Here is a 26781-nt window from a genome sequence, read left to right on the forward strand (position 1 = left end):
AATCATACATGCAATTATGAGCTAAGCGATTGGGTTTTTAACCACTGTCAAGTATTTTACAGCTGGACCATAAACAACTATGAACAGCACTGTAAGAAGACTGCTCAGTGGAATCTTGGGCTTGAAATTAGACTAGTAACTTCCTTACTCAGCTCTTCTCCGGCTTAGACGGCAGGCAGCGTAGAATCAGGCTCCATAGAAGAGAGAAAAGTGCTTTCCGGGTCACGTGCTGAAGCGCCATCTAATGAACTTGGCAGCTTTCCTACTTTTCCCCATTTTGTGGGCTTATTGGAAACCAGCTGTGGGCTTATTAGAGGGCAGGTGGCGGCTGGAATATTCGCAGGTGTTTTGTCTAAAGAGTAGCAGGCCAGAGACGTAGGAGCGAGGTAGAGACATTACGCTGATATTGTTTGACACTATCTGAAAGGGAAAGTTTGCGTCACCTGCCCTTAGCTGCAACAACAACAACAACAACACACTGTCCCCCGTTCCATTTCTGCCATCACCCTCTGCCCCATTCGGCTTTTATTGCTTCTGAAAGTGGGTCCTTTGGTGTTGAGAGAGAGAGAGACGGCGTGCCGTTTCCTGAAAGTTGTTATTGCCGGGGCTTCTGGGTAGTAATGGGCCTGTGTGTTTTTCCTGTCTCGTCAGGGACGCGGAGAGAGCGGTGAGGACCAGTCACACTGCCAGGTGGTGAGTGAGTCCCGGCTGCAGGTCCTGGTGTAATTGTCCTCTTGGCTCGCAGCCCTGGCCCGGAAATCAATGTGACTGGACGGCTGTAACAGCGCCTCGGGCAGACTCCACTCATTCCTGTTCCTCACTGTTTATTAATTGTTGTGCTATGAAACACGCCAAATATAAGACGCTTTCCCCCCTTAACTCGGCCTAGTCTGTCAGTGCAATGTAATTTCCTAAAGTTCTCTCTCTCTCTCTCTCTGCCTCGCTCTCTGCCTCTCTCTGCCTCTCTGCCTCTCTGCCTCTCCGCTATCACACTTGCGAGAGAGTTCCGGCAGCGTCGCAGCTTGGCTTGATGTGCTCTCTAACCAGGGCCGGGCCCTGCTGCGACATTGTATGCGGTTGGCACACGGGGCGCAACACATGGCTTTTTGAACCATCAAACTATTTGCAGATTCATATCATAACAGGTCATTTGGACAGAGAGGCCAGCCATGCAAAAAAAAATCGTCCTCTTCCCGACCCCAGAATCATATTTCATCAAATTTTTTTTAAATAATTTAAAATATTTTGTATGGCATTTTTTTTTTATATAAATATTTTTACAGTAGATGCATATAACTGTGTTTTGTCTGTTTTGCTTCCAGCGGCTCTTTCATGCTTCAATTGGATGGTATTCAACCTGGAGACGGTGTTAAGGTAAAGTGGGACCCAGTATTCACTCCTTTCTACATTGAGAACTGGATTTATCTCTTTCTCTTAGTTTAGTGTTTCAGTGAATAAAAAAACAACGGTAACGCAGTCTATTAAATATCATTGTGATTCTTGACCTTGAATGTTTTCAAGGTCGCTTGTATCCCTTCTCTACTTGCTGTTGTTGGATGTACAGAAGTCTCTTAAAGTCCACACACACAACCGCTTTCAAAGCACATCTCGCTTCAGGTATTTTGACGCATTTTCAAACTAATTAGGATTTGTGGGCAGGACCTAATGTTGGGATGGGCTCGATTTGAACATTATCCAATGAAAACGGTCAAAATGTTTTCACAGTAATGTTAATTTTCACTCCATTGTTGTGGACCAATCGGAAGAAAGTTGTATATGATGGGAGCGGTGAGATATAGTGAGTGATGTCATAGAGTCTATAGAGATGTATGCGTGAGCACTTCTGAAAGATCCTGTTCCTCATGGCCTGACACCATTTGATCTACTTGTCTTGTGGGTAGAAAACAAAGTTGTGTGAATTTGCTTCTTAACCCTTTCACTGCCACACTACAGAAAGTTAACCCTTTACTATCACACTACCGACGGTTACCTGCTGTTGTGTGGCAGTGAAAGGGTTAACCTTAGGTGTATTGTCGCAGTGAAAGGGTTAACCGTTTGGTGGTGTGGCAGTGAAAGGGTTAATGGTAATGCTGTGGTAACGCTGTAGCTGTGCTGTGTAGATGAGGTGCTCACTCTAGCTGTGCTGTGAAGCTGCTGTGTAGATGGGAAGTGCTCACTAGCTGTGCTGTGTAGATTAAGTGCTCACTAGCTGTGCTGTGTAGATGGGAAGTGCTCACTCTAGCTGTGCTGTGCGTTTGGCCAGCCCTCGTCAACTAGTAACTAGTTTACCACCAGGAGGTTGAACAGTGACTGAAGTGGTAAATACCAGTGGTAAACTCAACCACTGACCTTTCACTGACCCTTCACTTTTTCTGCTGCAAATATACTTTATGAACGCAGTGGAGCATCATGAGACATCATCATAAATATGATGTTGACATGCTGGGATTCCTAAAGGTTTATTAAATTGGCAACAACATGAAAGCTATGTCGAATAATGTGTCTGAATCTGCTGCCTTGGGTCTGATTGGTGCTGGTCCTCTGACCTAACTAGTGCACCGGACACTACCACTTCGTGTATACAACCTGGTCACATGACACATTTACGAGTCGACGAGGACCGACTGAATGCACCATTAATCTCTTTTGGATGAGTGGGGAAAACGGGTTAGTTTTTAAAAATGGATGATTCTTTACTGGATGACATGCGTTTGTGGTACCCAGAGTGCAGCGTGGGTCAGAGACATTTTCCAGGAATAGTGAAGTATCAAATGTTGTTAGAGAAATAGGAGAAAATGCTATTTCTGGCAATGTTTTGGCACGTATTGGCACATAGCTGTATGAGGCATCCTGGGACACAAGGTAACGAGGCAAAACTACTTGGGTGGAGTTATACAGCTTGTAAAGGGTGGTATTTAAATATAAATCCAGTTTTAAATGTAATGTCCACTCCTGACAGTATACAATGGGGGAAATAAGTATTGAACACATCAACATTTTGTTCAGTAAATTTATTTCCAATGAGCGTATTCAAGCGAAATCTTTACCAGATTTTGGTATTAACTCAACAAATCCAGACAAGAAATCTAAACATTAAAGTTCATATGTAAATAAAGTTATGTGTAATAAAGTGGAATGAAACAGGAAAAAAGTATTGGACACACTAAGAAAAAAACAGTACACCACAGCAAGGAAAGGCAAGGAACTAGCTGAAAACCAAAACTAATTAGGAGACAACTCTACCTCCTATCTATGCTAATAATGTCAACTGGGTTAGAATATATTGATGGACTATAAAAAAAAATTTGTTACCAAGGTGCCACACAAGAAACATCAAATGATGGGTAAAAGCAAAGAGCTCTCAAGACCTTCACAAACTGATTGTTGCAAATCATGAAAATAGAATGGGCTAAAGACGTATTTCACAACTTCAGAATCTTCCAGTAAGCACCATTGGGGGCATTATCCGTAAGTGGAAGCAACATCACTCCATCATCAACCGGCCACGCACAGGTGCTCCTCGCAAAATTTCTGATCAGGGAGTCAGAAGGATACTTAGAAGAGTAGCCAAAGAGCCATGGACCACTAGGAAAGGGCTCCAGAAAGACTTGGAGGCAGCAGGTACAACTGTGACAGAAAGGACCATAGGCAATGCACTCCACCGCCATGGCCTCTGTGCACGTTCAGCCCGCAAGACTCCACTACTGAAGAAAAGACATGTTGAAGCTTGTTTAAAGTTTGCCAAACAACATTTGGACAAGCCAGTGAACTACTGGTAGCATGTACTCTGGTCAGATGAGACCAAAATTTTATTTTCTGGCTGTCACACAACACCATGTTTGGAGGAGAAATGGCACTGCACATTACCCGAATAACACTATACCAACAGTGAAGTTTGGAGGTGGAAGTATCATGGTGTGGGGCTGCTTCTCTCGTGGTACTGGCAGACTTCATATCATTGAAGGAACAATGAATGGAGCCATGTACAGAGTTTCTTGAGAGGAACCTGCTGCCATCCACCAGGATGCTGAGGATGACACGTGGGCGGGACCTTCCAGCAGGACAACGATCCAAAGCATACAGCAAAGGAAACTCACAGTTGATTTCAGAGAAAGAAAATCAACTTGTTGGAATGGCCCAGTCAATCACCTGACTTAAACCCAATTGAACATTTGTGGAAGCATCTGAAGATCCAGATTCACAAGAGGCCCCCCTGCAATCTTCAAGATTTAAATCTGTGTAGAGGAATGGGCCAAAATCACACCTAAATACTGCAGGTGATTAGTTGCATCATACAGAAAGCGTCCTTGAAGCTGTCATTACAAACAAAGGCTTCTCCACTAAGTATTGAATTAATTTCAGTTAGTGTGTTCAATACTTTTTCCTATGTCATTCCACTTTATTACACATAACTTTATTTATGTATGGACTTTAATGTTTAGATTTTGTCTGGATTCCCTGAGTTAATACCAAAGTCTGGTGAAAATTTCACTTGAATGGCCACATTGGAAATATATTTACGGGACAAAATGCTGATGTGTTCAATACTTATTTCCCCCATTGTATATAGTATAAAAACATGTGTCCTTGTCCCACCTTTAACACTTTGAGTGCCACGCCTCCGGTGCCCCGGAACCCTGTTGCGTGCCACCACCCACTTCAATGACAGAGCTCTCATATTTGTGAACGCATAAACTATATCTTAAATTATGGCTATGTGTCTAATATGGCTGTCGCTTATCAATGACTTGTTTGCAGTCAATATTGTCGAAACGGATTGTTTTTTAAGGCGAGACACTGCAGGTGAATAGTCAAATATACTTTTTTTGTTGATTTTGTTATATTTTGCTTCCTAAACATGTCTTCTATGAAACTAGTGACAATAAAACGTCAATAACACACATTTAGTTGTTTATTTTACATCATTTTGCCTTATTGTATCCATAAATGTGCACATATTTAATGGGGAAGTGCCTCATTTGCATATATAAACATAAATTTCAGAAAACTTGCAATGTATTTTTTCTTAGTTTATATGTACATAACAAATTGGGAAAGTTTCATAGTGATATCTATTCAAATATATTTTGCCTTGTAGCCTGTGTGTAGTTCTGTTCAGTTCAATAACATCATTATTATTATTATTCAGTTATCAGGCATGTGTTTAGGTTGTCTATTACTAATGGTTTGATTAGGTATTGTGTTTGTAAATATCTGTTTAAAAAAAAAGTATGGTATTTTACAATACAGAACTTTGAAGGCGTTTTCCCAAAAATGAGTTTTAAGAGTTTTTCCTCATACTCTGAGCCAGAAATCTCCACTTCAGTAGCACGCACATACACCAAACCTTCCAGTTCTATTCATATCTATGTTCTGAAGGTATTTACAGAAGGGTTTGTTGATATCGCATTCATACCCTGATTTATATCACATTTTATTACTAAAAACATGGCGAAATATGGAATTTTACCATAAAAATGGACTGAATGGAGTATTTTCTGATTTATGGAGTGATAAAAAGAGATCTCCAAAATCCCCTCTGTAATAACCTTTGGCTCTAATATGTCAACAAAATGAAACTATAATTTTGAAAATGGCTTTATCCAATGTTCAGATTTCTGTCCTGGAATTATATGCAAATTAGTGCATATTTAAGTAGATCATGCCTCATTTGCATATTTAAACATACAATTTCAGAAAACTTGTAATACAAAAAAGTCTTGTCGTAATATAAGTAATCAACTGGGGAAGTTTCATTGTGATATCTATTAGTAAATTTTTTTACCCTATTCACCTGCAGTGTCTCCCCTTAATCGGTTCATTTCCGTTTTATACCATTTTGAAAAACGCTCGTTTTTTGAAAGTTTCAGAAAAAAATAAAGATTCTGTGATAAACGCCCTTTACTGGAATACACTGGAATACACAAAACACGTCGTCATTTATCGGCCTATTTATGAATCGTTTTCAAATAAACGCTAGATTATCGATAGTATGTGTACTTATGCATGCTATAGAAGCGGGCTGAAAAATCTATTATCTTATTTCCTGATCGCACACACACATACACACATATGGCACACGCTGATATATAGGTGAAAATAGCTCCGATTATCCCAAGACTGGTAAAATAGATTCCTTACCTCCGATCAGATGTTCTCCAAAAAGATTATTTCAATTCCTGATCGCCATTCCAAATATCGATCGCGTTTATTGATCCAACGCTGGGTACTGGAAACACACATTCTCCGCTGTTCTGGTGGTGGGCGATTACTTGGATTGTCTCCGGTTACTTGTCTGACAAGTAAAATGTGGAAGCAGGACTTTTTTTCTCCATGCGTTTCATTCAATCCAATCCAAAGGGGTGCAGTACCATCTGGAGAGACGATAGGGGGCGGTATTTTCCCTGTTCGAGTTCAGACAGATCCCCACTGGTAACGTGAGGCTAGATTGATGAAAAATGAATGGAAATCAATAATAAAAAAAATAACGATTAAAAACGAGATCTCTCGTCGGCTGGCACTCAACGGTTGGCATGAACTAACGAGAAATCTCGTCGCTGGCACTCAAAGTGTTAAGGGACATGTTGACATTTAAGACTTTCGTTTATATTTCTTCACTAGACATTTATCACATTTGAATTTGTCCAAAATTCAAATGAATTATCATTATTATTTATTTAGAACAATTTGTTAATATATATATACAGGTGCAGCTCAATAAATTAGAATATCGTGGAAAAGTTATTTTATTTCAGTAATTCAATTAAAAAAGCAAAACTCATAGATTATAGATTCATGAAATATTTCAAGCCTTTATTTGTTTGAATTTTGATGATTATGGCTTACAGCTCATGAAAGCCCAAAATTCTGTATCTCAGACCGTTTGAATATTATAAGACATAAATATATTTCATATAGAAATGTTGGCCTTCTGAAAAGTTCATGTTCACTCAGTACTTGGTTGGGGCTCCTTTTGCACAAATTACTGGATCAATACAGTGAAATATATTGACTTTTCCACGATATTCTAATTTATTGAGCTGCATCTGTATACACATGCATCTTTAAAATATATATATTTTTTTTACAAAATAACAGTTTTTATTTTTAGTTTACAAAAAAAAATCTTACATTACTGAAATGTGGCACCGGTGGATCTCATGTGAATCGGTACTCGGTAGTACCGACGTGATTTGGTCGATACCCTTAAAAGTACCGGAATCGGTACCCGTCCCTAACTACAGTTGTCTTTCAGCTTCCCTGGAATGGTTTGTTGACATTACTTTATATTTCAGAACTTTAGAATGTATATACATATTTTAGAATGTATCTCTGGCTGTTATTTTTATTTTATTCTGATTCTTATTCTTATTTTTTAATTTTTACTTTAGACAAACTAAATGTTCATTGTGAGCGATTTGTGGTGCTGAATTTCCCTTGCGATCAATAAAGTATTTCTATTCTTTTATTCTATTCTCATTAGCATTTGCCATTTGAAACCTTGGAGCACAGCTAGCATGCAAAGCTCAAACCTCGCTGTGTCCCACAGTTTGAAAAAAGGGAAAGGGAAACTTAAGGGACATATGTAGAAACTTGATCCTGCAACATGTCAAACGTCACGAACGATAACCAACTCAAATATCACATTATTATAGGAACACACAATGTTATGAGAAATGGGCTTAGCTTAGCACAAATGAATGGAAACGGATACGGATCAGCTAGCCTAGCTGTTAGCCAAAAACACCTTCTCCATGAGTTTTAAGGTAGGTCGTTTTTTAGGCTAGCTGATCCGTATCCGTTTCCATTTATTGTGGACTCTGGAGAAGACGGTAAGCACAAACATGTTTAACCTCTTAACACTTTGATTGCCAGGCAGCAGGGGGCACTGTGGGCCTTCAGTGCCAGCGTTCTATTCAATGGAGAGAATGGCGTGTTTGCAGTGCTAAAAACTATATTAAATATTATGGCTATGGATCTAATAACGTTTTCGATTTGTCAGTGAGTTTCTTCCAGTCAACATGCAAAAAACAGATACTTTTTTCATCCGTACATTTCCGTTTTATACCGTGGTGAATATGAGTATAGTTTCAGTGATTCTGAGTAATCTCATGAAAAGACGCGAAAACAGCGTTTTCACTTATCACGTTGCCATTCCTCGCTTGGATCAACAATCAATCTGAAATCGACGCTAGATTATCGGTATTATCTTTCATCATGCACGGATGAAAGGGGGCTTGCAGCAGCGGGGCGCCCATTCGTGCCGTGATGTGACCAACGGTACACGGCCCACACACATAAAACACAGACACGATCGTGAAAAAAAAAAAAAATCAGATCAACACAAGATATATAGAGTCCTTACCTTGTCTCTGATGTAATGCAAAAAGAATAATCCAATTATCTGATCACCCTTCCAGATATCCACAGCGATCCTGTCTCCGACGTTATCCGGCATTGCACATGAACGGGCGGGCGGGGTCAGTTGTCCAAGCCATCCCTACAAGCGCTTGTTTTGCCGGAGTGTTTAGATAGAGAAAAGTAGAGAAAAGAAACTACATCATTTCAAATGGAGTGCAATAGCGTCCGCAAGGCGGTAGGCGGCGGTATTGACCGTCTGCGATCTCAGACACATTCAGTACAGCATTCACAGGCTGCCCCGATGAATTATGAATGGCAATAGCGAATAAAAGAAATACCGAAACAGAAACGTAGATCTACGTTTCCGGCACTCAAGCGCTGGGCCACAGAAACGTAGATCTCCGTTTTCGGCAACCAAAGGGATAACAGGCACCCAGAAAAGTGGCAATTTTTTTACTTTAACTTGAGGACTGCATACTTTTTTGCAAAGCTTATCTTTATACTTATAGCACATGCATGGGCCTGGTCTCTTTTGAAAGATAACATTCAGAAGTTACTAATGCAAAAAAGGAAAATCACTTTTAGTGCTATGAAATAGTGTAACAGAGGTCTGAACTTGAGTTGAACGTGTGTACTAAAATCTTTATTTAGTGGTTGCAATATAAAATATATAATACGTATGTGTGTGTATATATATATATATATATATATATAAAAAGAAATCCATAGCCTGAAGTTTTATGTAGTACAGGTCCAAATTTTATAAAAATCCGTTCAGAAATGCGTCTTTGAGAGAGATTCAAGTAAACCGTGTGAAAAAAAAAGCTCTTCCAAATCTATTTCCTTATCCACGGCCATTCATCCTCAAGTGTGATTGACTTCTTCACCTAGATCCCTTATTCACCCCCCCCCCCCACGTGGGGTATTATTGGAAAGGTACTCTCATTGGCTACAACGCTGACGTTGGCAACAAATGGATCTTTCGAACAATAATTTATATGTTCGGCGAAAAATGCAGCCCTGAGCCGCTAGACGCTCGCAAAGTGGCATGACTTTGTGCGGTCCGCCCACGGGCACGTTGGGACGTATACGTGCCGGTGCCCGTTAAGAGGTTAAAAGGGTAAATTGAGAATATTTGCCCGCTAGCCCTGTTTCCTACTTACAAATGATGTTGTTGATCAGTAGAGTCCTTCTCCACACATGTTCTTCATACTGGATACTGAACTTAACCCAATGAAGATTTTACAGTTGCATGAGGCCCATATTGCTGTGTAACTGTAAGAATTAACATATCTAATGTGAAGTGTTGTCCTGATGCCTTTCTCCTTTTCCCTGTCTGTGTGTGTGTGTGTGTGTGTGTGCGCATGCTTCCAGGCTGAACGTTTCCCTGGACTGACCGGCAGACTGACTGGATCAATGATGGAATTACAGACTTTACAGGAGGCCCTCAAAGTGGAAATACAAATCCATCAGGTAGGAGACTATTCACCTGCCGAAATATTAGCCCAAAGTGAGTGTATCCAACAGATGAGGGGTTCCATTCCCTGAAGAAACGTGTTGCCGACCCAGGTTAAAAGTGCTATACATATCATCCCGCCACTAGATGTCACGCTAGTGCACCAGCAGATAATTTATCCAATCAGGTGCGTTCCACGTGGGGAAATGGGAAGTAGGGATACATGCAATGCAACATTTAGGACCCGCAAAAAGTGTTTAAATGATATATTCCTTAATCAATCATTTTCTGTGGGGGAAAAGTAATTAAGAGATCTCATTTAGAAAGTTTTAAAAGCGAGGTCAGGTGGCGTAGCGGAGATTGCGTTTGTCACCAACCCCGGAGACGCTAGGATTCGCCTGTTCGAATCCAGCTCACAGCTCCGGGGTTGTCACCAGCTTGGCTGGCCGTTCACACTAATACAATTGGCAGTATTAGAGGGTGGGAGAAGCTGGCGGGGTGGGTCCGGGTCGTTGTAAACAGCGACTCCTACAGTTAAGCGCGGATAGGATCTAAGTGGGATAGTGTGATCCTTCCACACGCTACGCCCTCTCAGTCCGCGCTGCCAGGTGAAAAGAAGCGGTTGATTGGCTAGACGTGTGTCGGAGGAAGCACGTGATAGCCTCCACTCTCCCAGACCGACTGTGGGGGGTAAGTGCGTAGCGACCAGGAAGGGGATTGGGAATTGGCATAACGACTAACATTGGGATGGGAGAGAAATCGGAGGAAAAAGGAGGGGGAAAAAGATATATATAAAAAAAAAAAGAGAGTTTTAAAAGCAGGAAGTTGAAACTTTGTACAAATATACAGCTGCTCTTGGCTCTGTATGTCTGTCGGGTGCACCATCGGCACCATGTTATATTTTCCGCCATTTCTAATTTCTAGAAACACAGGCATTGCAATTAGTCCGAGACAGCCGGTTAAGAACCATTTTGTTAGTATTTGGTGAAATTACCATTAAATAAAAATGAAGAAAATCCAGTCTCTGTGTCTCTCCCAGGTCTCTGTGTCTCTCCCAGGTCTCTGTCTCTCCCAGGCCCTGTAATCAGATATTCCAGAATCTCAGGGTGGCCCCAATCTTAACAACCAATTAGGCTGCCAAGTGGTGTTCCTGGTTAGGTAGGATGTATGTTGTGTTCCTGGTTAGGTAGGATGTGTGTTGTGTTCCTGGTTAGGTAGGATGTATGTTGTGTTCCTGGTTAGGTAGGATGTATGTTGTGTTCCTGGTTAGGTAGGATGTGTGTTGTGTTCCTGGTTAGGTAGGATGTATGTTGTGTTCCTGGTTAGGTAGGATGCATGTTGTGTTCCTGGTTAGGTAGGATGCATGTTGTGTTCCTGGTTCGGTAGGATGTATGTTTTGTTCCTGGTTAGGTAGGATGTATGTTGTGTTCCTGGTTAGGTAGGATGTGTGTTGTGTTCCTGGTTAGGTAGGATGTGTGTTGTGTTCCTGGTTACATTTACATTTACATTTAGTCATTTAGCTGACGCTTTTATCCAAAGCGACTTACAAGTTCTGTACGACAAGCCATCAGGAAGGGCACAACTCTATCAGCTGAGCAACAATGTTCATCAAAGTGTTGAGTGCTACAGTGTAGGTTAGTTTATTAGGACAAGTGCATGACAGTACGGTTAGTTAGGGTTAGATTCTTTTTTTTTCTTCTTTTTTTTTTGGTTAGGTAGGGTGTATGTTGTGGTCCTGGTTAGGTAGGATGTATATTGTGTTCCTGGTTAGGTAAGATGCATGTTGTGTTCCTGGTTAGGTAGGATGTATGTTGTGTTCCTGGTTAGGTAGGATGTATGTTGTGTTCCTGGTTAGGTAGGGTGTATGTTGTGTTCCTGGTTAGGTAGGGTGTATGTTGTGTTCCTGGTTAGGTAGGATGCATGTTGTGTTCCTGGTTAGGTAGGATGTATGTTGTGTTCCTGGTTAGGTAGGATGTATGTTGTGTTCCTGGTTAGGTAGGATGTGTGTTGTGTTCCTGGTTAGGTAGGATGTATGTTTGTTGTGTTCCTGGTTAGGTAGGATGCATGTTGTGTTCCTGGTTAGGTAGGATGTATGTTGTGTTCCTGGTTAGGTAGGATGTATGTTGTGTTCCTGGTTAGGTAGGATGTGTGTTGTGTTCCTGGTTAGGTAAGATGTATGTTGTGTTCCTGGTTAGGTAGGATGTATGTTGTGTTCCTGGTAGGGATGGGTACCTTTCACATTTGAACTGATACCGGTACCGGTACCTGTGAATCGATACCGGTACCCAACGGTACCTTTTTTCGGTACTTTAGTCTCAAGAAATTTAATTTACCTACCTCAGTCGAAAAAAAAAATCCAAACTTCAAATAACTACAATTTCGACAGTTTTCGGCTTGTCATTGCTCCGACTGCTTTGTTGTTGAATCAAGTAAAATCCTAGGTAAGCATATATTGTGCGTGTGAACGTTGACATGAAAAGAAAAAAGTAAAAAAAAAAAAAAAAAAATATTAATAAAAAATACATTTTTTGTTTTCTCACTTGATTCGATACTCGGTAGTACCGACGTGTTTCGGTTCGGTACCTCAAAAGTACCGAATTCGGTACCCATCCCTAGTTCCTGGTTAGGTATGTTGTGGTGTTCCTGGTTATAGAGCTGTCCCCAAGCATGTTTTTGGGATTTGAACATTCGCCAGGGTTTTTCGAACGGACGTTCGAACCATCGTTTTTAATCATGCAAAAAAAAAGGCTCCTAAATACTTTTTCTGGTTCAGTACTGTCGAGTCTTGGCACACATTTACGCATATAACGTAGCGCATATTGCTGCAGTTATTAAGAGTACTGGTCACGGGAGGCTTCAATAACGTTTGGATGATCATCCATTTTGTGAATCCATTTGTTGAAACAACATCTTTGTTGGCCGATGGCTCCTGCTATCTTAACTTTAGCAAGCTAAAGAGCTGCGCTCTGCATAGCTTAATTAACGTGCATAACATAACTTACCTGTGTAACGTTAAGTAACTTGTGTTCCGCTGGGAAAGCATCACTGCATACACTTGGTTTAATCCAAACGTCCATTCGGAAACGTTGTATTATGAAATAAGACGTGTGAGTCACTAGGGGTGGGACGATACATCGATCCAGATCGATACATCGATGTAATTATCAACGATCGAATCGGATCGATGCGATGTAATAAGATCGATTCATATCGATACTCTTATTTTGAAAATCCTGTGGCGAGTCTCATAACTGATTGTGTTAAATGGGCATATGATATCATCTCATATCGATCCCAGGCACCTGAATCTAATCGTATCGTATTGTATCGTGAGAGACTTTGTGATATCGGCAAATATCGTATCGTTGTCCAAAGAATCGATATCGTATCGTATCATGATGAAACTGGTGATTCCCACCCCTATGAGTCACTCAACTCTCTCTTTTTTGCATGACTGATTAATTTCCTGATATGACGGTGGCCCCTCCTCATCTCACTAGACTGTGTTGTTGTGACCTGTGTTCGTGTGACTTTCGAATTATTGTGAACACAACATAGTACAAATATATATATATATTTTAATAAACTAAAATTTAAAAAGATTTAAGCGGAGGTTCGAACCCATTAATTAAGATTTGAATGCGAACGTAACGAACAAAGGTCCAAATGTTTGGGTGCTCAGCCCTAGTTCAGTGTTGAAAAGGACACACAAGTGTGCTGTGTATCTGAAGAGCTACTGTGACACGGTGAGGCAGGGGACTAGATACCTGACTTGACTTTACTGATGCCCTGCTGTGGGAACAGACGTGTCTTATCAACGTGTCTCGCGTGAGTCTTTGTGAACCTGGTCAGGTCAGCTATTCGGCCAGCAGATGACTTCCAGTGGGCCTTGGTCTCTAACGCCCACCCTATAAATCAGACTCAGCACACCAGCCAGCCATCTCCCAAAGGAGTGGTCATTCAGCCATGTAGTGTAGACCTGGCATCAGCTCTTCTATAGGCCTGCTCCCCCTTCTCCCCTCACCTCTACTAGGGCTGGTGGGTAGGGAGTAGGAGATGAGTAGACTGCCTCCTTGTTGTCTTACTTATGTCCATACTATCTTCTGTCATGGATATGAATACACTGCCTCCTTGTTGTCTTACGTATGTCCATATTACTATCTAGTGTCATGGATATGAATAGGTTGGTTGCCTCCTTGTTGTCTTACTTATGTCCACACTGCCTCCTTGTTGTCGCAGCCTCGTTGGATGTTTTCTTTTGGAATTTTTAAGTATGTTTATTGGGTCCATTATTGATATTGCAGTGAGTCGTTGACATTTCTTCTTTGTAGGTTTTTAAGTGTCTGTCTAAGGTTCTAGATTAGGTAAGCTGTATGTTTAAAGTCTTAAAGGTTCTAGGTTAGGTAGGCCTGGTTATATGTTTTAAACAAGATTCTAGGTTAGGTAGGGTGTATGTTTTAAACAAGGTTCTAGGTTAGATGGGATGTATGTTGAAAGTGTTCAAGGTTCTAGGTTAGGGGGCGGCTGGGTGGCGCAGCGGACATTGCGCTCGTCACCAACGCAAGAGACACCGGGTTCAAATCCGGCTGTCGGCGTTGCCTCTGGCTTGGGCCGGCCGTCATACTGGCTCAATTGGCAGAGTCAGCGGGTGGAAGTCGATGGGTGGTAATCTGGACGTTGTGGACAGCGACTCCTACAGGTTGGTTGGGGGACGCCTGCACAGCAGAGACAGGAAATGGCGGGGGTAGTGTGAGCCTCCCACACGTTACACCTCGCCAATGAGAGTCCGCGCTGGCAGGTGAAAAGATGTGACAGGCTGCCTCCTCGTGTACCGGAGGAGACACGTGATGCAAGGCTTCTATCCTCCCTACGACCGACCTGTGGGGGGCATATGCGAGCAATGTTCAAGACAGGGGAGGGGAGAATTGGAAACAGCGAAATTGGGATGGGAGAAAAATAAGGAGAAAGTGGATTAAAAAAAAAAAAAGGTTCTAGGTTAGGTAGGATGTATGTTTAATTTAAACAAGGTTCTAGGTTAGGTAGGATGTATGTTTAACTTCTTGAGCCATATTTTCTGAAAATCTGCCTAAAAATGGAAGATTGCTCCACTTCTACAAGGTCCATTTGCATGTTCTTAGCATCTAGGGACATCTATGGACCGAGAAATATTGTGTCTGTTACTAGGCTTGAGTAAATACTGAACCAAAGGAGAACCAAAGGAGGAGAATATCAATTTTCTTTTTCTTTCATCTTTGACGGTGAATAACACCATGCTAACATTGACCAGACCTTTGACTGCTGTTTTGACAGGGTTAGGGTCTTTACTCTTGGCTACATTTGAAAAAAGAAAATGCAACATTAATGAATATGTTCTTTATTGCTCGATTTATGGTGTGATATGAATATCTGCCCTGTACTGGGCCCGTCGGGCTTAAGGGTTAGGTAGGGTGTATGTTTAAACAAGGTTCCTCGGTAGGTAGGATGTATGTTTAAACAAGGTTCTAGGTAGGTAGGGTGTATGTTTACACAAGGTTCTAGGTTGTGTAGGTTGGGTAGGGTCTATGTTTACACAAGGTTCTGGGTTGTGTAGGTATGTTTAAACAAGGTTCTAGGTTGGGTAGGGTCTATGTTTAAACAAGGTTCTGGGTAGGTGTATACTATAGTGTCCAAGGTGGTTCTCAACATGAGGTTTCATACTCTCTGTTGGCTCCTCCACTACATAATGGACACGCTATGGAATTATGGAATCTCATCCCAAACCACTCAGATGGGGGTCCCTATTCAAGCTTATTGAATAGGGGTCCGCTGCCTCTATCAGTTTGAGGGTTCTTGAGAACCACTGCTCTACAGTAGATGAGTTATTGTTCTGATGAACTGGGATTGTGAGCTGATGCTGGCTTTGCAACACAAGTCAACAACTAGTAAATATCTTCCATACTGAAAGTATATTTCTACCCATATCTACCTTTCTGAGAGTATACTTGTATAATGTATATTTTTGGTACTTATGTGCTTTCAGGTACTAATTCAAAGCACATGTTTAGTGTGGTAGTCATTAATATGCTGTAAGTGTAATATAAGTACACTTAAAACTATGATGTTTAGGCTAAGTTTTACTGTATTTAAGTACATCCGAAGTACAACTTTTAACACGCTAATGACAATTTAAGTGGTTTCAATTGAACACAACTTTAGTATATTTTATGAATACATAAAAAAAAGTATACTAAAACTACAAATTATGCTTTTAGAAAATATACTTGATTCAGTAGAAAGTAAATCGCGTTTTTCAATCTTGTCGCATTTTTTTACTGAAGGTATGTTGATGTAAAATGGGGCGACAGTGGCTTAGTGACCAGGTTAGATTCTCTCTCCTCCCGAAGTGTCCTTGAGCAAGACACTGAACCGTGCTCCAGATGAGCAGGCTGGCACCTTGCATGGTTGCCTCTGCCGTCGGTATGTGTGTGAATGTGTGAGTGAATGGGTGAATGTGAGGAACAAAATTGTAAAGCGCTTTGGATAAAAGTACTATATAAATGCACCTTTTAACATGTTAACTGTTGTTGTTGTGAAAATGATAACTAAGTACTTTGATCTCTATCCCCCTGGATATCAACAAAATCAAGCCATTTCAGATATACAATCTGCTTCCTTTTGAAATATTACATAATATACATGGATTCCTCTGATTGGCCCATCAGTCACATCTTGTCTTGGTCCTCAGTAGTGAACAGAAGGCCACGCCCCCTCAGCCTACTGATAGTTTGCTGTACAAATCAAACGATACTTGTTCTGAAGCTTGTGACATTAACCTAAACAACATGACTGAATTAAAACTTGTTCTGGATCTTTAATATATATATATATATATTATTTTTTTCTCATTATTTTGTAATTTTTTAAATGCATTCTACAGAGAACTGTAAACACTGCTCTGTTATTATGATTATTGACTGGGGAGAAAATGTAGACAGGTTTGGTCATTTATGACTAGTTCCATTTTGTGGAGGTCTGACCATCTGTCTTCCGGGACACTTTGCTTATATTTGTAAAATAATGTTCTTCTGTCCTTTTTTTTAAATCCCCCAAAAATAATTTTCTGATATGTAAGTGTAAAGGGGAGCACCACCCACATTAACACTTAGAGTGCCAGCAGGGGTCGCTAGAATTAGCGCTTGAGTGCCAGCGCTCTATTCAATGAGAGGGCGAGCACATTTGCAAACGCATCTATATCTTAAATTAGGGATGTCCCGATCACGTTTTTTTGCTCCCGATCCGATCCCGATCATGTGATTTTGAGTATCTACCGATACCGATCTTTCCCGGTCCAATTTAAAAAAGAAAAAAAAAAAAAATCAACAAACATGACCATGTTCACGTCTTAAACTCATACTGAGGCCTTAGTTTTGGTTTTAAATTGCATATCATCATTCATTTATTTATTGTCACACAGAGCAGAAGAATTTTGCCAAAACAAACCAATAGTATCCAGCTGCAGAATGGCAGACCAGCCACACTCAGACCCAAACGCATTTCCTTTGATTTAATTATACATCAAATGATTTATGTCAAGGATTGCAATGCCTCGCTTGAATGAAGTAAACTTTTCACATGGATAACGTCAACATTCAGGGTGAATGTAATGTGAGAAATTGGGATACACATTTTCTTTTAATTTTTTTAAATTTTGGTCAGAGTTTGGCTGTTCTGCCGTTCTGTAGCTGGATACTATTGGTTTGTTTTGGCAAAATTCTTCTGCTCTGTGTGACAATAAATAAATGAATGATGATATGCAATTTAAAACCAAAACTAAGGCCTCAGTATGAGTTTAAGACGTGAACATGGTCATGTTTGTTGAATAAAAAAAAAAGTTAAAAGAAATGGCAGATTTTTTTATTTAAATTTTTTTGCCGATCCCGATCTTCGGAAAATCACGTGATCGGATCGGGACATCCCTATCTTAAATTATGGCTATGTGTCTAATACGCCCGTTGCTTATCAATGACTTGTTTGCAGTCAACATTGTCGAAACGGATTGTTTTTTAATCTGTACATTTCTGGTTTATACCATTTTGAAAAACGCTTGTTTTTTTAAACTTCCAGGGAAAAAAATAGATTATGCAGGAACCGCCCTTTAGTGGAATAGACAAAACACGTTGTCATTTTTCGGCCTATTTATGAATAGTTTTCAAATAAACGCTAGATTATCGATAGTATATGTGTACTTATGCACGCTAGAGAAGCGGGCTGAAAAATCGATTATCCATTTCCTGATCAGCGCACACACACACACACACATATGGGACACGCTAATAAAAAAAATAACCAGATTTCTCGTGGCTGGCACTCAACGCATGGCATGAAATAATCAAAGTGTTAATACTCAAACGATGTCACGTCGTCAGGTATGAAGTCTGGAGATGCTCCATAGACTGAGTTTGGAGACTGATTTTGTGGAGCCACAGAAAGTTTGTTTTCTTTTTTTATACCAAAAAGAGCTTCATTTTATAGACGGTTTCACTGGAATTCTGTTACTAGGGAACAGTTTAGACCCAACTGTATTTCCTGTCAACTATTGCATCAGCATTAGCATCAGCATTAGCACTCTAGTGTTTGGATGAGTGTTGTTTATGTTCACTAATATCTTTGGGTCGTCTTGGACCACAGGAATAACATGAATTCTGAAAATGGATGTAATTCAAAAAAGTTCATAAAACTTTATTTGTATAGCACCTTTCATACAGGGGATTGCTGTTCAAAGTGCTTTACATCAGTAAGAAATAAGACATAAAATCAGTGTAAAACAAGCAGCAAGAGCAAAGCATAAAGTGGGATAAAATAATGCAGATATATTAATCAAATCATATCAGAACCTCACGTTCCAATAGGCTTCTGTAGTTACAAAACACGATAAAGGTCATAGTATGCACCCAGTGGATAGTGGGGCGTAGAGATAAAAGTTTAAATAAGTAAAATAATAGCAAGGGTAAAATGAGAAGACATAAAATCACAGTTTTTCACATTAGGATCTAACATCCCAACAGGCCACCTTGTTTATGGTTTGATTCAGTTTTAGTAGAATAGGAAAGACATGAATGATGAAATGAGCACATAAAGTGCAGACATACTATAAAATAAGTTTTTTTACAGTGCAATAAAATAGTTCTGGATTACTGTTTAACAGTTCAAAGTCGTCTTTACCTTCTCTTTGGTATCCACAGTTTAAAACCTGACGCTCTTCCCTCTTGTTTGATGATACCTACTTTGACCCTTCGAACCTCCCACTCAGGGCAAACCTCTCTCTCACGGTGCAGTTCCCTCTCTCAGGGCGCAGTCCTAGACCTGGGTCCTACACAGATTTAAAGCCTGACAGTCTTTCTTACTTGATACCCACACAGTTTAATACCAGACAGTTTCGAACCTGTAATAAAAAGCAATAGACAGAGTAAAATAGTGCAGTATGTTCAGCACACCTCTGTTTCATCTACTATAATGATACTGTTATTACTGTGTTATGGTTAGGGAACACCTTTGTCCTATTCACAGCATTGTGCTATTTATTCGCTTTTCATTATTTTGTCTCCGTTTAGATTTATTTGCTACTGTCGATTTAAAATGAATGACCTTCTATGTATGTCAGTAAATGTAGAATGAAAGCGTGATCGTTTGTAGCCAGTTGGTATAGTAAAAATGATTTTGATGACATTAATCCAAAGCAGAGTGTTTTCATAGAAATGGTGTATTAAAAGCTGCATATTTCTTAAAGACAAAAACAGTTTGTATTGGTTTCGTTCTTGGAAGAGGTTTTGCAGTCTTTATCAGTGGTGTAGAAGGGATATATCTCCAATGATAGGTTTCATTGTAGTACAATTTATGTGTGTGTGTGAGAATGTATTTCCTTAATGATTTCCATGTGCGTTTGTCATGAAAATTATGTTCTCCATCAGAAATAATGCATGTGTGGGCTGGTGCCCTTGTCCTGCAGTTCCTATCTGCCGCCTGTAGATGTCACTCTGTCCCTAAGTGTTCTTGACTTCTCCTCTGTTCTGCCAACAGAAACTGGTTGCCCAAATGAAACAGGACCCGCAGGTAAACGTCTATTACATCATTACGTCAAAAATATATCATGCTGTTTGTTTTTCTTATATAATGGTTCAGTTTGACTCAGAGAAAAGCCCAGAGAATATGATTAGCATGCCTCTTCCTCTGTGGTTTTCAAGCTAGTTCTGCCACTTTGATCACGTTACAGATTCTACCTTTAAGTAAAGGAACTTTTATATATTATCCTCCTTTATTACATGGCGTTTTAACATTCGCCGAAATGCTTGATTGTGATTGGTCAATAGCGCTCGTCAGAGGTCCGTTATGTAAGGGATAATGTATGCCTACGAGGTCATTGTCGCAAAATAATTGACCGACACGGAGTTTAAAATACCGAGGCGCCGCGCCGAGGTGTTTTAAACGTAGTGAAGGTCAATTATTTTGCGACAATGACCGAGTAGGCTATACATTATCCCGCTTATTACATGGCTAACTTACTAACAATATACCTAATTCATTTGACAAATCGCAGTTGTTCTGTGGCTCTGTCAGCCCAAATAAAGTGATTATTATTATCGCGGGCAGCCTCTGTGTTCTGGCTCCGCTGTGTTCTGCTCGTCGCTCCGCCCCCGTCATCGCCGGCACGGCAGTGTCTAATTGCACTGAAACAGTGTGTCAGTGGGCTTGATTGCGAACAGCTGCGCTCTGCGGTCATTATTGAAAAATCTGCGGTCATTATTGAAAAATAATGACCGCAGTCGGGGGGCTGTTGACCAATCACAAGCAAGCATTTCGGCGAATGTGAAAACGCCATGTAATAATACTCGATAACGGCCCTCTGCCGAGCAATAATGACCGCTGTGCGCAGCTGTAGCAATCAAGCCCACTGACACACACTGCATCAGTGCAGCCAATCAGACACACCTGCCGGCTGCTGGCGAAGCTGCCGGCGATGACAGCGGAGCGACAGAACAGAACTGCGTCTGCATTTGATCTCGTCTTGTCGATGGTGTAAAATGAATTAGGTATATTGTTAGTAAGTTAGCCATGTAATAAGCGGGATAATGTATAGCTATACTCGGTCATTGTCGCAAAATAATTTACCTTCACTACGTTTAAAGAACACCTCGGCGAGGCGGTGTTCTAAACTCTCTGTCAATTATTTTGCGACAATGACCTCGCCAAAAAAAAAAAAAAGGTAAGCAGATATATGTTTGGTAACTTGGGTGACATTCGACACCACATTGAAGTCCGAATGGACGAGAAACGTTTTTGTGTAGACAAATGGACAATGACATCATCTTGAATGATGTGTATATCACTCTGGTATCTCACCCTCTCTTCAGAGTAGGATACATGCATGTAAAGGAGAAAGCACCAGGTGGTCAGAGTGCAGTGCTTCCCTGCAAGTAGAACAAGAACATATTAACTACATTTTCTCACAAACTGAGATCTGAAATTAATGGGAAAATGACTAAATAAACGTTGCTGATTTTCAACCTTAACCCTATGGTTCTGTTGTGAGGAGGTCATGTGATAATCAGACATGTAACTAACATGTTCTGTTGTGAGGAGGACATGTGATAGTCAGACATGTAACTAACATGTTCTGTTGTGAGGAGGACATGTGATAGTCAGACATGTAACTAACATGTTCTGTTGTGAGGAGGACATGTGATAATCAGACATGTAACTAACATGTTCTGCTGTCAGGAGGACATGTGATAATCAGACATGTAACTAACATGTTCTGCTGTGAGGAGGACATGTGATAATCAGACATGTAACTAACATGTTCTGCTGTGAGGAGGACATGTGATGATCAGACGTGTAACTAACGTGTTCTGTTGTGAGGAGGACATGTGATAATTGATGTAGCAATAAAAACAAGTACTATTGAAATGTTTAAATGCAGATATAAACAGGAATTCTTGGACAAGTATAAGTTAGAGGAGCTTGAAAATAATGTGAACTAGTATTTTTGTAATAATTTATTTATCTTTTGCTGTAGTGGATACTAGGTATATTATTTTTGATATGATAGATAACTTACATATTAATATGATATTGTAAGGAAGGGGCAGGACCAGATAAGCTTTGCTTCTTTCTGTCCCTTCTCGAACAAAACCATTTGTCTTGAGCTATGTTGACAATTGCTTCCATGTCTAGGAAGATATATTTTATTTTATTTGCATTTTTTTTTTTTTTTTTTTTTTTTTTTTTTTTATTATTTCAAGTTTGTGTTTATGGTTGTTCGAGAGAAATAAAGATCAAATCAAATCATCAGACATGTAACTAACGTGTTCTGTTGTGAGGACATGTGATAATCCGACATGATGTAACTAACATGTTCTGTTGTGAGGAGGACATGTGATAATCATGTAACGCCGCTCCTCCTGCCATGTTTTGCAGAACGCCGACCTGAAGAAGCAGCTCCATGAACTTCAAGCCAAGATCACGGCGCTCAGCGAGAAGCAGGTATTTCAGGAGCCGTCTCTGACAGCAGCGTTTCACACTGACCTATATATGAAGAAACCAACACACACATACACACATACACACACGCATACACACATACACACACGCATACACACACGCATACACACATACACGCATACATACACACACATATACATACACGCATACATACACACACGCATACACACACACACATACATACACGCATACATACACACACATACACACGCATACACACTTACACACGTACACACATACACACATACACACGTGGGTCATTGACGGATAATACTTTTCAATAGGCCAATTTTTAAATACAAAAAATAAGGATATATTTGGCGATTTTTCAAACATTTGGAATGTAGTGTATACATGCATTTATGCAAAAAACCCAAATTAAGAGATTTTAGTGTTTTTAAAGTTGAATTAATAGGACATGGCCTTAATAAAAGTCATTTGGGGCGACCGTAATTTATCTCAAAATTAATATATTTCCTTAACATTACTAATATTTTAACGGGTATCAGTAATTAAATATACATCTTAAGAAAGACAGGCTTGTGTGCCCTTTAATTTTTTGTAAACCATGATTTCACAAGTTTATTCTATAATGGCAGTGTCTCCCTCGTAATGCAGTTACAATACCCATATGCTCTAAAACCCATAAAACTGATTTAAAATGTGTACAGATAGTATCCACTTAAGCAGTGGATATACCAGTGATTAATATTTGAGCCAAAACTGATGGATATTATATTTTGAATTTAGTACAGTTATTGACAATCATTGGTTACCCCGCATGACAAATGGTCGCCCCAAATGATGAGAGTAGTTAAAAGTCTATTTAAAATGTTACACAATGCAGTTCAGACAAAAGAAAACTGAACAATGTTTTTATTACAATCTTTTCAAGTGGTCAACAAAAATATTCTTCAATTCATTCAAATATTGCAAAATCTTGAGGAAGATTTTCCCACCTGCATTTTGGCGACCTCTACCGGCTTGGGTGTGCATATATTTTAATACAATATATATACCGAATTAAAGCCCTATTTGTTGCCTGTCGATAGCCATTTCAGGTGACACAATCCGTTCAGCGGTTCTCGAGTTACATGCCGATATGTGAGATGTGCGCCGAAGTACACAGTGTTGTACAAATACAACACCGACTCCCGGGGTTCTAGCTCCGTCAATCATTTGGCACGGTAGGTTACAAGCTTCGTCAGGAACATTCAAATATCACAAATGTTAAAAACATTAAACATTCAAAAAGTTAAAGTGCAATACACATTACATGCTTCAGGAACTTGAACATTTCACAAATGTCCATTTTCATGTCCTCATATCATCATTGGTTTTGTCAATGTATGAGAGCGAGAAGGTGGGTTAAGTAGCATCACTTTTGTGATGGTAGTCACATTGGACAGGGATTAACAATTTAAGTCAATAATAAAAGGTAAACAGTTGTATGTATGGAATAAAAATTAAACACCAACACAGTTCTATAGTCAATAAACAATAACCACCAACATAGTTGCATGGATGAAATCAACGCTAAACAACTACAACACAGTTGTATCAGTTCATTTTAGGGATGGCACGATACCACATTCATGTCCGATACTGATATCACAGCCTTGAGTATCTGCCAATACCGACACCCATCCGATACTCTCTTAAAAAACTAAAACCTGTGTTTAACCTAGCCATCTATAAAACATCAAAAACTCTCCTAAAGGAAGAAATACATACCACACATGACTCAGTTATGCAATAGTGCTGCTGCTTTTTATTTTGTTCAAATTATTTAGTTAATACATTAATAAGACTACAGCAATTTCATGGCGGCTTCCTGTCCTCACGTCTAAAACTTCTGTTTACCAGTACAATGCGTGGATCATTGGTAAACAAACATAGTGCTGAAAATATACACTTTGACTGCTGTTTTGATAGGGTTAGGGTCTTTACTCTTGGCTACATTTGAAAAAGAAACGCAACATTGTACTTATTTGAGATAGCCGTGTCAGAGATAATGATGGTTTGGCAACATGAAGTGAGGCTAAGCGTCGGAAACCTACATTTTCAACAACAGAAAGGGGCTGGTCGTCCAGCACAATAAATGTGGTTATTTTCTCGGTTTTCTTCAGCTTTGCTTTGTTACTGTCTGCAGGGAGTTTCTCTCGCTTCTGAATGGTTTCCAGCTATGTTAGCTGCTGCGACAAAACTTTTCCTCTTGGCATTCGTTGCACATATGAACTCGGCATAATTCCATGATTAATCTGCAAGTGTTGTGTGGTGTTGAAGTTTCCAGTGTTGCTGCCACCCCTAGAAATACTTGCGTCGCAGATATTACACTTGGCTGTGTCGTGTTATTCCGCGTGTCTTCATTCTGTTAGCTCCACCATACAGGTCCGTTATTATCCGCTCTTAGTTTACTCTGCCCTGCGTACCTGTCTGTGACCCCAGTACGGTGGCCTGTACTCTGTGTCGTATTAATGCACACACATTAGCATAACACCACAGGCTGTTTTGCCTTTTTCTTCTTTGAGCTTAAAATAACTCCACACAGCTGACATGATCGCGGCACACTGCTAACAAGTTGACTTACGTTTAGCTAATGCTAACGTTGTTGTCACGCTACTACTGTTCACGTGATGGCATGCTTTACGGCCTGTATCGGATCGGAAAATACTTCCTGTTTTTCCGATATCCAATCCTGTGAATTTGGCCAGTATCGGACCAATACTGAGTATCGGATTGGTGCCATCCCTAGTTCCTTTTATATTATCTCATGGTAAACTGCAGGCATTTCAAATTGAGGTACATGTGCATGTTTTAACAAATCAGGCAACCTGAACACCTAGAATAAGAAGAATATTTTTTACATTTAGTTAAATTATTAATGTTCGGTTATGTCATCATACGGTGACATCAGAAATGTTCCAGAACGTCCGATCATGACATCATACTGTGACATCAGAAATGTTCTAGAACGTTCTGTCATGACATCATACTGTGACATCACAAATGTTCCAGAACGTTTGATCATGACATCATACTGTGACATCACAAATGTTCTAGAATGTTCTATTATGACAAATAAGACGGTTCAATGACTTTATCTAAATCCAATCAATATTCCTAATGCGGTTTCAATGTAAGGTTATAAAAATAAACATATAAACATTCATACAATACAATATAGCTTTGGCTCCTACAGTCAAGATTCCCCAAAGATGTATCAAACACGAAACAAACTTTGATCAGATTATAATGGAGATGTTGCACAGTGCAATCCACTGAACATTTATTGTTGAAATATGTCACTGTTGATCATGAGCTGGATATATAACCTATGGTTTCAAGGGATGTTAAACCTACTGTAGAATCAAAGTAAATGTTAGTGATTCAAATCCTCATTTAGAGGTAGGGGATCCACCACAGCTTGCCCTGCTGCTCTTCTCTACTTCTACACCAGCCAGAACTGGTGGAGTGTTCTCCATGGATGGTGGTGTCAGGTCCAGCATCGCCTTTTCCATCTTTTTCCTTCTCCCTGTAACCTCTGGATGCAGCCTTCTCCCTCTCCGATAGCTCATCTGACTTCACTGGAATCTTGCCCTGTTGTTTTCTTCTCGCTGAAACAATAGTGTATAATGTAATACTAATTCTGGTGGGCTAAATTACATACAAACTTAAGTTCAAGATATTACAGAAAAGGTCATTCCTAATCCTACTAACATGACAGTTTGAAATACACCAGAGAAAGATATACTGCATGTTACCTATAGTTTTTTTTTACCTCTCTTTTCCTGGCAAGATAGTCTGCATTGACCCACTGTCTGTAGTGAGCAGTCTTCTGTTTGCTTGTTTGTGCCATCTAGAAAATAGGTTAAACGTCCCACAATTGTGTTTTCTTGATGGTCGCCCCAGATGATATTTCATAAAATTAACATATGCGGACAACATTCGTTTGTATATTATGATGGAAGTATATGTGCAAATGCTTCATAATTTTGTCAATGAATGCAAAACATGTTTGAAATTATGCCAAATAGGGCAAGGGAAATATTTAAATAGATTTAAAGTGATTTTAAGCCAGTTGTCCAAATAGAAGTCAATGCTGGACGGTCGCCAATAACCAATAACTCAAATGTTTGGAGGAGTTAGAGTGGGTCTGTATATGGGGAAGGTATTAGAGATACATGTAATCTTTTTATGACTTTTTTTTAAGGTAAGAAATTCAGTGGGACAGAAAAAATAGGCGTCACGTCATACACGCACTACACACACACACACACACACACACACACACACACTAGGCTACAAGCTAGCCTAGCTTAGCACAAATGAATGGAAGTGGATATAGACCACTAGCCTAGCTTAAAACTCAGTGAGGTGTGTTTTTGGCCAACAACTAGGCTAGTGGTCCATATCCGCTTCCATTT

General features: G+C 39.9%; 1 protein-coding gene across 1 annotated transcript in view; it reads left to right on the forward strand.

Moving 5' to 3' along the window:
* Positions 1–657: 657 nt before the first annotated feature.
* phf21ab (PHD finger protein 21Ab) overlaps positions 658–26781 on the forward strand; it is a 77441-nt gene continuing 51317 nt past the window's right edge. Inside the window, exons 1-5 of the mRNA XM_084335106.1 lie at positions 658–693; positions 1323–1374; positions 9736–9834; positions 19874–19906; positions 22271–22336. Of these exons, the coding sequence (XP_084191232.1) occupies positions 1333–1374; positions 9736–9834; positions 19874–19906; positions 22271–22336 (240 nt within the window). The 5' untranslated portion in view covers positions 658–693; positions 1323–1332. The remainder of the gene's footprint in view (positions 694–1322; positions 1375–9735; positions 9835–19873; positions 19907–22270; positions 22337–26781) is intronic.

This window comes from Notolepis coatsorum, assembly GCF_963971535.1.
Source record: "Notolepis coatsorum genome assembly, chromosome: 18".
Lineage (NCBI taxonomy): Eukaryota > Metazoa > Chordata > Actinopteri > Aulopiformes > Paralepididae > Notolepis > Notolepis coatsorum.